At 48.4% G+C, this 14,807-nt stretch overlaps 1 protein-coding gene across 2 annotated transcripts in view; it reads right to left on the bottom strand.

Moving 5' to 3' along the window:
* Positions 1-14,807, bottom strand: part of LOC144167459 (tudor domain-containing protein 7A-like) — a 76,122-nt gene that overhangs the window by 17,479 nt on the left and 43,836 nt on the right. For both annotated transcript variants that reach the window (XM_077696717.1, XM_077696716.1), the window contains 4 exons: positions 13,723-13,835; positions 9,093-9,327; positions 8,261-8,383; positions 5,445-5,546 (listed from right to left, as the gene is read on the bottom strand). In XM_077696717.1, the coding sequence (XP_077552843.1) occupies positions 5,445-5,546; positions 8,261-8,383; positions 9,093-9,327; positions 13,723-13,835 (573 nt within the window). The remainder of the gene's footprint in view (positions 1-5,444; positions 5,547-8,260; positions 8,384-9,092; positions 9,328-13,722; positions 13,836-14,807) is intronic.

Raw genomic sequence — 14,807 nt, 5'->3', positions numbered from 1 at the left:
CATAACTTAGGCCCGACTTTTAAAACCTTCCTTACCTTACCCCATTTCCTCACCTTACTGAAGGAGCCCTTCATGCTCCCTTACAGTGAGGCGACCTTGCAGCTCCGATCCGCATTTTTAAAGCCTACCTCAACCTCCCTTACCAAAGGGCGCCCTTACTCCCGTCAAGGAAGCCATTCGTGCACATGGGTGCGAGGGTAAGCGCAATTTGTTCTTAAAATGTGCCTTTATTAGCCGCGATAGGCATTCAATTTGTCGTGTTTTACATTTATACGGGCATATATATTTAATGTTTGCTTATTGCGCAGTTCTTGAAACAAGTTGTACCGGTCGGTTACTAGTACAGTTGCTGGTAAGTCAAATCTAGTCTGGCAACAGTCTCACGTTGATTTTTGTCAACATCGCATTTAGCGTCGAAACGTGCGAGCCAACGTTTTGTGCGAGCGTAGGGCCAATATAACCATGTCCGGGAAAGTGGATTACACTGAAGGAAAAAAAAAGAACATCTCCAAGAACTGGCGCTAAAATACAAAAAAACTTTGTGGAGTGCAAGAAGAGCAACGCCGAGTCGCTGCGAGCGAAACCTAAAGTGTGGAAGCGGCTTTGCGACGAATGCAACAGCATGCCCAACATTCGTCCGCGGAATGTAAAACAACTCCGCCTCATTAGCGTTTCCTCTTCGTTGCGTTTGGCAGCCGCACGCACTTTGGGAACAGGCGCAAGCACACCGCCTGCGTAACTTCCCAGAGCACATTTGCTGACCGTGGGCTGCGAAACGTTGACGAGGTCGCGACCACCGTCAACCGTCAAAAGAAGATCCACATGCGAGAAAGTAGGTGTTAGTGCGATGAAAAATTGTGCTAGGGATCGTTATCAGCGCTTATTTAAAAACGGCGATCAGATATCTGCCGCGATGCTACCACTGCTAACACTACGCTGACCGGCCGCGGAGGTTCGCTGGTCCGACCTGTCAATCATCGCGGCGCGCGGTGCGCCGAGCGGCCGAAAGATGGCGCTACCTGCGCGGAAGCATCGAAACAGGCTACGGCAGAAGTCTTGGTCACCGATTGCTCAAGCGGCAATTATAGCTGAAATAAACTTTCACATGCGAGAAAAGGGATGCCAGTGTGGTGAAAAGTTGCGTTAAGGATTGTCATTTGCAATTGCACAGATAGCGGCGATCAAATATCCGCCCCGATGCTAAGCCTAAAGTTCCCAACACCCGAGCCGAGCCGAGCAACGCAAGCCGGTTGTGGGCCGTAGGGGACTCGCCGCGCGCAAGCGCGCTGCGTTTGGGTTCCCCTAACGTCTTGGGGAACTGCCTAATAACTTGAGCAACGTCGGTAGTGGGGCTCCCCTTCTGTCCGAGTTCTCGCGCAGGCAGAGTTCCTCCAGCATTTTCATCCTTGCTGCCTTGGAGAAACGGTAGCGGAATGAGAACTCGTCGTCGCTGTACAGCTCCATCGGGTAAAGGCGGTCTCGCGGCTGCCTCATCGTGAGCGATGGATATCTGTACACGTCGCCGCACATGAAGTCGTCCACCCGCAGGCAACACCGAGCAAAGTCCGCCCAGCTGTCGTACGAAGCAATAAACTCGGACGCCACAGCCGTCGCGTTCCTCCCGCAGCACTGCCTTACGGAACTCCCAGCGTTCCGTGCGGCCTAACGAGGCGTGTGCCGAGTGCTGCGGAGAAGTGTGCGTCCAGTTGAAAGAGGAGGGTAAGGTCGCATCAAGGTAGCCTGCGAGCGACCTTGCAGTAAGGAGACATCAAGGGAGCTTTTCGTAAGGACGCCTCAGTAGGGAACGTTCCGAAATTGAACTAAGGCCTCCTTGCGAGTTCTAAGGCGACCTTAGAAAGGTAAGGAAGGTTTTAAAATTTGGGCCTTAATACCTCCTTCCATTGTCATCCTCTAAATGTATGTTCAACAGTGGGGATGGGGTGCGGTATCTGGCGTTTCCTGCCATCACACATGTAAAAATAAAACATTCCACCATAGCTTGGGAGCTGATGCACCGTGTTCTCACATTCACAGTCTAGCTTATCTGTGCTCCTTTTGATGTCATTCTGGGATGTCAGCACCGTTCATTTTCGAAACAGTGGGGCATAGCTGGGGCACAAGGATATGCAAAATGAATAGGAGGACAAGGCAAGGCAGAAAGAATCGAACATGGGAAGGGGACCTATGTTAATTTCCCCTCGTCCAATGCCGGGATTTCATTCTGTACGAGCCCTTGCACAAAGCAGCCTGCCTGTACTCCTAAGCTGGTTTGAAATTGTAAAAGCACGTTTTTGATGGGGAGTGTGCAGGGCCATTGATTGGTTGTGGTGTTTAACGCGCCGACGCAACGCAGGCGATGAGGCGCGCCGTAGTGGAGGGCTCCGGATTAATTTTGACCACCTGGGGATCTTTAACGTGCGCCGAAATCTCGTACACACGGGCGTTTTTGCTTTTCGCCTCCATCAGAAAAGCGGCCGCCGCGGCCGGGGATCGAACCCGCGACCTCGTGCTCAGCAGCGCAACGCCTTAGCCACTGAGGAGTGTGCAGGGCCAGAATGGTAAGCCATAAAAATCAGGTCACATATCCGGGCTTCTTCGTTATTGCCCAAAGAATTCAAAAGTTTTCAAGGAGAAGGAAAAGTTCCAGGCTTTCAAGGCCTTTGAAAACTGAATTCTCAATTTCAAGGGTTTTCAAGGACCTGTACGAACCTTGCGAAAATTCTAATTAAACTCCTTTTAATTATCGAGAGTCGATTGTGTCTTGTTTGCGAGCGTATTGAACGGACATAGTCCCGACGAGCCCAGGGAAAACAATATGGTATTTATTTGCGATTTAAGCTATTTTCCAGTTCAATATAGTCATGAAATTTGAAAGGGCTGCAGTTTTATTCTAAGGGACAAACATGAGGCTGCCTGTTTCTGGTCCAGGCCACATAACCATTTCCTGGCGTAAAATAACGCAGAATTGCTAACAAGAACATCTGTAATAGATACGATATGCGTGCTTGCCACCTACACGTCAACTCTGTGCGCAGCCTAAGTGCTCGTCTGAATTCGTCTTAGTACCGAAATACCCGTGTCCCGAAATGTCTGTGCACCGAAATGTCTGTGCACCGAAAAGACCGTATACAGAAAAGACCGTATACAGAAAAGACCGTATACAGAAACGTCCTGTACCGAAACGTCCTGTACCGAAACGTCCTGTACCGAAACGTCCTGTACCGAAACGTCCTGTACCGGAAAAGACCGGAGCCGGAAAAGACCGGAGCCGGGTTCTCTTGCATTGTTTTCGAGACGCTAATGGAATGTCTTAAAAGCAGCGGCTTCAGGTTCTTCGTATTAAAGCTGCGACTGGTAAAGCTGTAGTAAAGCTTCGTAGTAAAGCTGCGACCCGTGATATCGCCTAAGATAAAACTTCCCACGATCGTGTAGCCGCTTCAGTAGTCAGACTTCACTTATCCATTTCGGTGTCTCAGAGGTCAGACTTCATTTATATGTTTCGTGGTCTCTTCAGCAAAACAAGAGTTACAGCCATTTTCTGTAACCATTCTCATCCCGTAGATGTTCACATGTTTACAACAAACGAGAATTCCTCAGCGTTTACCATTTCTCTATGGATTACCTAATTAGAACAAGTAAATGAACTTGTCGTGATAAGTCGGTCAGGCCACACCATAATTTTTCCCGGGATGTCTACTCTGGATTTACACCTACAGCAGTTTCCCGAATAAGTTGGGGCTTTGTCGCAAAACAAAGTAGAAATGCACACGAGCGAGCGACTTACAGCTGCACTGTAAAAATATAACTTCATTGCCCCCTACTCACAAACAAATTTGGTATAATAATTACTTGAATGAAGCAAGACCAGGTGCAGCTTTCCGGCTTAGCCCAGTTCTTTCAGATGTGATTACCCTGAAGTTATTGAGCGCAGTGCAATGACTTTGAACGGCCTGAAAAATCGTCTGTTTTGGTTTCCCGCATTTCCAGCCCGGAGGGCGCGTGTGACATTATCACGAAATGACCTCACCGTTTTGTGCGGACGTCAAAACACTGCAAAGGCCGGAGGAGGCGTTTCGACCGCCCCACCGCCGGAGCTGAGCGGATGAGCTGCCTGAAGGGGTTAGGCCTAGCAATGCGGCGGAAATGCGATGACCGCTTTCATTAAAAGACTTGATGGCGGCTTCTGATGCACTTCTCGGCTTTATTATCGGCTCCTTTCCTGCGTGTGGAACTTTTTTTTGGCAAGAGTGCCTTTCTGGGCAGCGGTTAACCTGTTCTGGCTACGTGTACCGCTTCGTAAACGCGCCAGCGCCCAAAAGCCGCTCGCCGGGCCGCCCGGGAAGTGACGTCACGGTTTCTTACGAGCGTCCGAGGCAGACGGCTACGTCACTTCTTTTCCCTCCGACGGAGTAATCCCGCGCTGATGTCCATTGCTGCGGACCGCTCCGCGTGCTGTTCCGTAGACGCGATAAATCAGATCAAATTGAACTATGTTCCACGCGTCGCAGGACGCTCATATTTCAGCCAGGGTATTCTGTTGAGAAAGGGAGCGAACTGTGTAGTAATATTAACACCGAAAATTGCTGTCAGTACCCCTTTAATGCATTTCGGCCACGTTTGGCCTTTTGTTGCATTGGCCGTTGTTTCCCACAAGCGTGGGTCACGGCACTTACCACTTTGACTTGCGCATGCCTTGATTGCGCTAATTCGTAATCTAGGATGTCCGGTGAGTCTCAGGGAATTCTCCACGCCTTTGGTGGGTTGCCCGCTTCCGCACTGTGACGGCTGGCACCATCTAATATATGCGGATGAGCTCTGGTGCCGCCCGGTGGAGCCGAGACGCTTTAAATGTATAGCGGTCACTGTGAGCCCCCTCCCCCCTCTTCTTACCTCAGCGAGCATCGCGTCGGCGCATATACGCAGGCGGACACGCTAACTGCCACCCGATGCCGGGCTGAGAAGACGCTAACGGGTATTTTGCCCAGGGGCTAGGTACGTAGTGCAGTGTGGTGTTTTGTATCGTGGTAGCCCACGTAATAAACCCCTCAACTATGTACGTTATAGTTTCCCTTTAAAGGGACAGGCGTATACACGCGGCGCAGGCGAGACACCTGGCTCGCTCGAACCCGTAGTGGGCAGTCTTCGCAGTTCGTTGCTGTGCGAGAGTGATGGGAAAAACAATGGCGCGTTATTCTATTCCTAGAAAGGCTACAGAAAGCACACAGCCTTCATATAAGAATTTCCAAATTCAAGGGTTTAAGGACCCGCATGAAACCTGTTGGATCCTGTGCCGAAAAATTCGCTGTTCACACCCTTTCTCGTAAGAACAAGAACATCCTGCAACAAGCACCTGTGCCAAGCTCCAGTGCGCTAGCACCGGTTCAAACCGCCATCAGGTTCACGCATAAAGGGTTCTAAGGAAGAAAAAAAAAGTGGGCACACACCTGGGGCGGAAGGCGAACCGCACGGCTTAGACCATCGATGTTGCGGAACTCCGCGAGGGACGCCTCCGCCATTACGCCGGAATCCACAAGTCCTATCTGGAACTGTTTTAGGAAGAGAGGGGGACGAGGTGCAACAAAGCAAACAATGCCTGCGTTAGTGGAGGCAAAAACAACCTTCGGGGCTGAAGCCTAGAAACACTTAAAGCGTGGCCCGCATGGAGAGAAAGAAGTTTCAGGGAATAAAAATGGCGAATGTTGCCCGGTGGCCCCGGCAACAGCACGCAGTCACTTAATCGGCGAGCTAGCATGGCTAGATGCATGGAGGAAAGCACTGTGTCCTCCGTGGCAGAGGACTTAGGATGTGTGGGGTCTAGGCAAGCGAAATGTCCATGGTGCGTACCGGCACCTGCGGCCGCTGGGCAATGTCCACCCTCAATATTCGCTCCATGTGGGCCGTACTTTATATAAAGAAGAGAGGACAAAAATGGCCACGCTTCTGCTCGCACCGCTGCAAATGTCGTCGAAAGACGATAGTACCCTGCCGCCCTTGCCACGTAACTGCTTCTCCTGTCTCATTTGCGCCCGCTTACGCCGCCGTTCTTCCCCTTTCTCGGTCCACCCGTTGGAGGTTTCCGGAGTTCAGTTTTGCCGCGTTCGAACTGCTGCGCCATCTGTTGGAACTGTTCGGACTTTGCGCTCGAGCCACGAGCGCGAGGCTAGGCTGCAATCCTTATTTGCTTCAGAGGATTAAGAGATTTTTCAACGCGGTCTTTTTTAATTTGCAGTCGCAAAAATTTAGCACGTATCTACTTTTAAAAGAAGAATGCATACCCCAGTTACGTATTCGAGTTCCTCCAATAAGCCTAATATTTTAGCACGCAACAATGCTGACAAATTTGGAAGGTATTTTTATATTTATTACGAGTGAAAATTTGAACATCTCTTTCAAGAATTCATTGTAACTTTCGGCTGGGTTGGTTATCCGGTTTCTAGCTGTGTCGAAAAAAAGGTTTTTATTTATGCCAGCTTTCCAGACTTATGCCCTTCGGAAGTTTTGTTCTTACAATTGGTTATTTTGTTAAAATTGGTTGATATTGTGCAGTTTTCGTTATGACATTAACGCCACCCTTGTACCGTATATTGTTGCATTTTTGTATTTGTAGCGAATGCTTTTGTACCCTGGTTGCCGTGGGGTGTTAATCGCGTGCTAAGCTCTGAATTGTTTGTGTTGATTTTTTGGCTGCAGCCCACTTTTAAATTCTGTGTGTTTCTGTAAGTGTCTGTAACTGCTAGCTTTCGGGCTGTGTGGGTTTTGTGATAACAGGCGCTGGACTTGTTTTATTGTTTCTGGTTGTTACTTTTTATTATATCAGGATTGTTTGATAATAAATTTATCTTCTCTCTCTCTCACACACACACACACACACACAGCGCGATACATACATACATACAATTTTCGTGTTTGAGTAGCCCAAGAAAGACTGTCGCCTTGAAAAAAATTGGCGCAGCGTCCATTAGTGGTGCAAGACGGATGAAACAGCAGAGAAACTTGAAAAAGAATTTGCCACTGCCATCTTCTTCGCATACGGCTTCTGGCTTCCGGCTTCAAAACGACAATGGAGTACTCTTCTGGGGCGGTATTCTCGTAACTGTCCCTTTTGAAAACGTCCCTTTTGCGTCCCTTTCATCGTGACGTACTTCCGGTTAAGCAGTGAGCGTTGGCAGAAGGTTTGCAGCGCTTGCGTTACGTCACTTCCGGTTGTTTGCTTTTAGCCAATCAGGGTTTGCCAAAAGGGACACTTTTGAAAGGGACGCAAAAGGGACAAAACTCGAGAATACCGCCCCTGGTGTTTTTGGTCGTCCATGGAATACGGAGGTCTCGAATGGGGGCGCGATACTCGGGCGTTGATGGAAGGTCAGCAAGGCAGTATTTTTGCGAAAGTGTTCGCCGCACTGTAGAGATCTCGAAACGCCAACTATGTACTTCTGAGTGGCTGCCTCAAGTTCAGAAGCTGTTACGCGCCGCTTTTAGGTATGCTACGCTGGCTTAGGTAAAGCCAGTGTTTTTTTTATTACATGTAGCATGGATTTCAGTGATGTTCGAAACTGACACTAAAGAAAGAAAGAAAAAAACAGCAGAGCTGGCGGCCTTTCTTCCTTCGTAGGATACATGCCTCTTGCCCCTCACATAGATTTCTGAACTTGCCGCTGAAAGTTCTCCATGACCGGCAGGCCCGGATCGTTTTGTCCGCAGGCTTTCGCATCTCCCCCAAAGTGGACCGCGTTAGCGCGCTCTACAATCGGCGGCAACCAGCTGCGGGAACTCGGCGTCTCTACCGCGACCTTTTCTGTGCTTCCCACTTGAGGCGCGAACGCACGTGAACTGGTGAAGGGAAGAGCACATGAGAGATCATGCCACAAACGCTGGGCAATGTTGTCGAAGGTCGAGTAGGACGGCGCCGGGCGCTCCTCCTGAGGGGCACGCTCGCGTGCGCTGGGTACTTTTCTCTTCGTATCTTTTTTCGAACGCCAACGGACCAACCTCGAGCTTAAACAGCTCTGCTGTTAAAACCGCTGTGGCTGTGGCCGTTATCGCTCCTGTCCTTTTCTCTTTGCATAGCGCCCCACAATTCAGCTTCTCATTAGAATATCACTGGCGCTAGCGCACTTTAAACAACTATAAACCGCAGCACCATTTCCACTGCATTATAAAAACCAAACGTGAATGTCACCCTAGCTGGGGGATAAGACTGGCGAAAACCAGAGCCGACGGCTATCCGCCGGAAGACGGCGAGAAGCAACACGATGCGACCCACCTTCCCCGAGGGCAGCGCTTCTGGCGACACAAGCACGGCGCGGTGGTAGAATTTGGCGCTTCCGTATTCCCGGCAGGCGTACATCTTGTCCATGACGGGCGCCTCCACCATGGCCGGGTGTTTCTGCACGCGTCGAAAGACTGGGTAGCAAGACGCACGGGCAGTATAGCGTGCACTAGAACCACTAAAAAAGCTACGTTTAAGAGTAAAGACACTGACGCACGGCGGCAGCCATTTTGGTGCCTGACGCCTGTGTGGCCAGCTTTATGCGTCCTATTGCGGATGACATTGACGGGTAGAATTGGTCCGGGAGCCTTTTGGCAACCATGACAGCTGTGTTTACTTTTTGAAGATTTTGCGACAGTGCGCCAGTACGCTAGGGTTAGGCTCCGTTACGCTAGCGTGGCTTATGTCGTGGCTCTAGGTTACGCTAGAGCCAGTAATTAGGCCACGCTTTTTAAGTGGCTACAGGTTACGCTACGCTAAGCCACTGCCGTTATTTGCCAGAGAAAAGCGAGGCAGACGTTTTCCTCCTTCTCACCGGTTGAAAACAGCCCGGTACAGAGCAGCACGGCATCGCAACGCTGTCTGGTGGCTTAAAAACGCACTCTCAACGTGTCATACAGCCACACTGCGCTCCGAAAATCACGACTTATCGAAGAGCGCGGGCAACACAGAGGCATCAAAATGTCAGCGTCCATGGGCCTTCCGTGGTAAACATGTCACGTGATGCAGTTCGACCAATGGCCGCTGTCGGCGGCATGCAAAAATGACAGAAGAGTGCCGATACTCTGAAATCTTATCTAGTGGCTCTAGCGTGCACCACCCTTACCTGGCAGTACTTGTTGAGGTCCCACTCCAAGAGGAAATATTCCTGCCAGCCCGGCCTGCTGGTGCTAAGCGATATGTCGCCGTTGCCGAAGACGGAGAGCAGCGAGGTTTCACATGCGCACCCTTCCTCCGGCAGGCTGTTGGTAGTCAGCCGCTTAAAGATCTCGCTGTTCAGGTCCACGAGCTCCGAGCCCCGCCTGTCGAACATCACCACCGGGATCGGGTGCACTCTCCACCTGAAAGTGGATGGTGCCCAACATCCCCTAAGTAAGAAGCGTGACCCTTCCCCTGCAGCAGCTAGTATGCACGAAGGGTGGCCAGTATTCTGTTGAAAAGACTCAGTATAAGAGCCTCGTTCGTAAATTGGATGACTTAGACACTTGTTCAGCCCCGAACTCTAGTGCAATGCCAGCGTATTCAACACAGAAATGTTCCAAATATTTTTTTCATAAAGGTCACCACATTGACGTCTGTAACTTGCAACGCACATAAGGTTACCGGCAAACTCTACATTTGTCAGCGCCGCCAGAACAGAGAATTATTCTCCCAGCCCTTGCAAGTTTGACGGATAGATATATCAGCAAAGCGTACCAAACCTTTTCCCTCGCATCTATTTAGCATGCTCTTAGAATCCCTATTATAGGTTTCTATCAGACAACCAACCAGCCATTCGCCTCATTCTAGAGCCCGAGACCTCGCACGCACAATAGGAACATGGTTTATATTCATGCTGGTTTATATGACAAAAATTTAAGGGTAGTCAGGGACTTTCAAAGCTGTCTGTGTGGATTTTTAAGGACCTCGTTGTCTATTAAAAAGCAAGACCGATGTTCAGGGTAAAATGGAGGCTTCAAAGAATGAAAAATTGGCGGAAAATGTTAACACTGGTGGTCCCAATGTTTCAACAAGAAGACACGCATTCAAACAAGTACCTTCATCAAAACGATGGCTCCAGCGACATTTCCTTCGACGATTTCTCATCATCGTTGGTTGTAGTTACACAAATAACATAAGTAGGGTGTGCGAATGCCGAATAATAACTTTCGAATCGAATATCGAACAGAATTCGGGAGAGAAGCCCAATATCGAATCAAATATCGAATATTCATTTTTATTTTTGCAGGCCTCGATTTTTCAAAGGTTAGACTAAGAAAAACAGCGCAAACGACGCGAAGAAGAAAGGTGAGAAGACTAAACCAGCTCCTGTGGTTTTAGTCTTACCTTTCTTCGTCCCGTCGCTTGCGCTGTTTTTCTTAGTCTAAGAATGTACCAACTGGCCCGTCAGCATACCCTTTTCAAAGGTTCTTGCGCAAAAGCAGACGCTACTTCACATGGTTAAGAGACGCGACGGTCTTCTCTAACTCGGAGAACAAACACACTTTTCAACTCGTATCGGGGGTACTCCAGGAATCCGGACAGGCGCGATACATTTTTGATTGCTCTGGAGTTGCTGTACTCCAATCATAGGCAACCACTACACAGCACCTCGCAACTCAGAACCGAGCACTTTGCAGGCATGAAAACACGAAAACACGGCACGACCACAATCACGGACCACGATGAGGCACTTCTTCAGAAGCACATGGGTAGCGCGAAGCGTGAATAATATGTGATGGAAGGAAAGCTCGCACTACAGCCGCCGTGGACAAGTCTGAGTTACCCACTGTTCCAGTGTACTATAGTTCATCTCACAAGCTAGCTGCAGCACTGTGGAGGCTACATTGTTATCAATAGTGCGCCCACTGAGGGCGCCTAATCCGCCGTGAAGAGGGTCCTGAAAGGACACTCCCTTCTCGCCTCTCGGCAAGTGGCACCCCACGGCCCCGGCGCCTTTTGTCGCTTCCTTCGCGGTGAGTTAGGCGCCCTGAGGGGGACAACAATGTAGCCTCCACAGTGCTGCAGCTAGCTTGTGAGGTGAACTATAGAAGAGCGAGTTGTGTCATTTGTAACTGATTAGGGGGTCTCTTTTGCGATGAAAATTTCTGCTGGGAAACTCCTGTTGTAAGCAGCGCTCCTTGCGGCCCCGCTGCTTACCAGTTGGTTGAACAAGCTTTGTTTGTTGAATCAATCCCCCTCTGTTAACGTAAATAGTCTTCTCTCTTTATTTCGTGATATAATACTTTATAAAAACCGTCAAATAACTGTTTAGTTTGATTTTAAAAAAGCCTATATGTGGCGCTGGCTGCAACGGGAGTTCTCTGTGGAACGCCTGCGCTCCACACAATTTTTTCGTCGCAAAAGAGACCCTCGCTCTGCATTGTTTTAATGCGACGTAGCATTCGTTGCAGAGTACACCCACAGCCAGAACCGTGTAACGCCCTGCATTTCCACAAAAATTCAGATATCGCGGAAGTTCCACCTGTAAGCGCTGTAATGGCGTATATACAGATAACTGGTCGCGCGAAATTTTGAAAAATAATAAAAAAGACGAATATAAAATAATTACGAAAACTGGCGAACCGTGTATAACGCCTTTCATTCCCACAATAAGGCAGATTTCGGGAAAATTCCAAATGTAATCGTTATAACGCAAAGGAAGATAATTGGCCGAACGCAGTTTAAAAAAAAAACAAAAAAATAAGAATAGTAAAAATACGGAAAACATCAAAACGTATAACGCGTGGCATTTCCAGAATAGGGCACATAGCGCGAAAGTTCCACCTGTAATCGTTATAATAGCGTAAATGGAGATAATTGGTCGAACAAAGTTTTGAAAAATTATATTTAAGAAAAATATAAAATAATTCCGGAAATTGGCGAACGTTGTAACGCCCTGCATTTTCGCAATAATGCAGATTCGAGAAAGTTCCACCTGTAGTCGTAATAGCGTAAATGGATATAACTAGTCGAACGAAATTTTGAAAACAAATAACAAAAATAGGAAAGAATACGGCAAATACGACCTGCATTTCTACAATAATGCAGGTTTTGCGAGAGTTCCACCCCTAATCTTTATATTAGCGTGAAATAGATAATTGGTACAAAAACTTTTGAAACACTAAAAGAATGAGAAAAATATCAGAAATTACGGAAAATAGCTAACCGTGCAAAACCCTGCTTTTCTACAAGAATGCAGGTTTCCCGAAAGTTCCAAGTGTAGTCGTTATAACAGCGTAGATGGAAATAATTGGTGGAATGAAATTTTGAACTAAAAAAGAAAAATGTGAAATAATGAAGCAAAATGGCAAAAGGTATACCGCATGGCATTTCCACAATAACGCAGATTTGGCAAAAGTGCCACCTGTAATAGTTGTAATAGCGTAAATGGAGATAATTGGTCGGACAGGATTTAGAAAAACCAAATTTTGTAAAAGCTCACACTCATGACGAGCGGCATAAAATGCTACGCATCAATAGATTTTTCTCTGAATTTATGCAGATTTTTTTCCCCCGCGCGACACACCTTACCTTCTAGAACACTGTACCACTGTGATTTAAAAAGCAAGCAAACACGCAGTAACTATACACCAACTGCATTACACCAACAGCCAGAACCACTTTTGATTTGAAATTAACGGAAGCGCCGTGAAAACGGGTGTGGTCTTTACATGAAGCTGCACTAACATGCAAACATCCGGTCATAGAATTAATTCAAAATGGCGTCCAGAGCCGACGGCGACGGCAAGGAAGAAAAATATTTCGACGCAATCGCAGGTTACTCCGTGGAGCGGGATAAAATTTACGGCCTCTGCAACGCGCGCTCGTCGAAAGCGCGATTTGGATGAAACTTGCCGGACAGACGGTGTAGCGGCAGTGCGTTAGCGGGCGCCGGCAGCTCTCGTTTTCGCAAAGCCAGGGAAGTTCAAAAACTCCACTCGACTATTCGAAAAATCGAATAGTAATATCCAATTCGCGAATCGAATTATTCGCGGAGGTACAATTCGAGTAGCATTCGCACACCCCTTGAAATAAGCACTAAGTGTGTTACCAAATGCAAACCTTTATTCACTAAAGAAGATCAACCAAGCGTAAATCCTCCCGCAGTCCTTACGTAGCGCCATGTTGCTTTTATGCTCATTGAAAAGCAAAATTCTTGAAATTCAAGGATTTTCAAGGGTCTCTAGAAATTCCAGGACGTTCAAGGCTTTCGATTGATTGATTGTGGGGTTTAACGCGCCGACGCAACGCAGGCGATGAGGCGCGCCGTAGTGGAGGGCTCCGGATTAATTTTGACCACCTGGGGATCTTTATCGTGCGTCGAAATCTCGTACACACGGGCGTTTTTGCTTTTCGCCTCCATCAGAAAAGCGGCCGCCGCGGCCGGGAATCGAACCCGCGACCTCGTGCTCAGCAGCGCAACGCCTTAGCCACTGAGCCACCGCGGCGGGTACGTTCAAGGCTTTCCCGAATTCCAGGGTTTTCAAGCATCCGCATGAATCCTGCCGCAAAAATGCCTAGGGTTAAACCTCAGTATAGCTTCTTTGACGTAACAAAGACCATGACATAATAAAGCGACCAACAACCGCATGTAAACTTAGCCTAGGTAGAATTAAACTTAGTGTGTGCCAGTAGGTTCAAACACCTTTACGCAAGGGGTCACATTTCTTAATCACAACGCAATGACTGGCAAAATTATTGTGCAAATGTTAGAAGCCAGCCCGCCTCGTATGCCAAAGGGACAGCACCCTGACCTGCCGACGCGTTTGGCGAGGAGAGATTTTCCGAGGAGGACATCTTTGAGTATCTCAAGGGCGGCCTCGCTCCCGGCATGCTGCACCAGGCCATCAAGCTGGCACGGCTCTGCCTGCCAAGGAAAAGGGAGAGAGGGATCATCAGCATCCTTCGCTTAGCACAGCGCTTCAAGAGCAGCCACTGCAGCCACACCTGTCACGCCAAACCGAATGCGCTTTGCGCCGACAATGAGGGATCACGGGTCAAAAACCCCGCTTTGAGCAGTTAATTGACAATGACGCTTTCGGGTAGCCACCATTGCCTCCCTTCTGGGTATGGAGGTTCCGACCTTTGCTTGCAGGTGGCGTTCAATGCGAGGTCACGTTTATTCACCTAAGAGAAAGTTGGTGCGGCCGTACGGTGTGCGCGTACGACGTTGAAGGAAAATGGTCTTGGGGTCAATAATTTTCGCGAAGACACTTAGTGCAATTCAATTCCATAGATTAGGCTCGCAGGCCTGCACTGAGGTTTGAGAAAAGAGAACACAGAGGAAAAAAACTGACTGCTCAGTTTTAAAATCTAACACTGGGTATTCGAACTGAATCATTCGCAGTTATACTATTCAAATGTTCGCACCCCCCTCTTTTTTTACTCTCTTTAGATATTATCCAGACGTGGAAGGCACACTAAACCTGGACGTGACTAGTTTTCGAAAATGCTCACCCATCTCTCCAGTATGCTTTCAAAAAATGGCCCATCTCAGTCTGCACAGATAAGCCGTGGATGCCTACCTTAGCACCTCACAATGTATATTACACCTTTCCTTTGTCTCACCGATGTCGTTTTTATTAATAAACTTTGGGGCTTTGATCAAATCTTGGGGCATCAAACATGCCGAAGCTACACCTGGGCTGAGAGAGGAGTCCGGAATAATTTTGAACACCTTGCCATCCTTAACGTGTGCCAAAATCTACACACGGACATTGCCCCTCGTCACCTCCATCTGAAAAGTTGCCACCCTGGCCCGCCAAATTCTTTGTAGTTATGCCAAGATGGGCGAGCGCCTAGCTACCGAACATGCTAGACTGCAAGTGCAGGCTATGTG

The sequence above is a fragment of the Haemaphysalis longicornis genome, unplaced genomic scaffold (genome assembly GCF_048455015.1).
Source record: "Haemaphysalis longicornis isolate Haplotype H1 unplaced genomic scaffold, Haemaphysalis longicornis Haplotype H1 scaffold_2, whole genome shotgun sequence".
Lineage (NCBI taxonomy): Eukaryota > Metazoa > Arthropoda > Arachnida > Ixodida > Ixodidae > Haemaphysalis > Haemaphysalis longicornis.
Note: the sequence above shows the minus strand (reverse complement) of the source record. Positions and strands in the feature narration are given on the sequence as shown.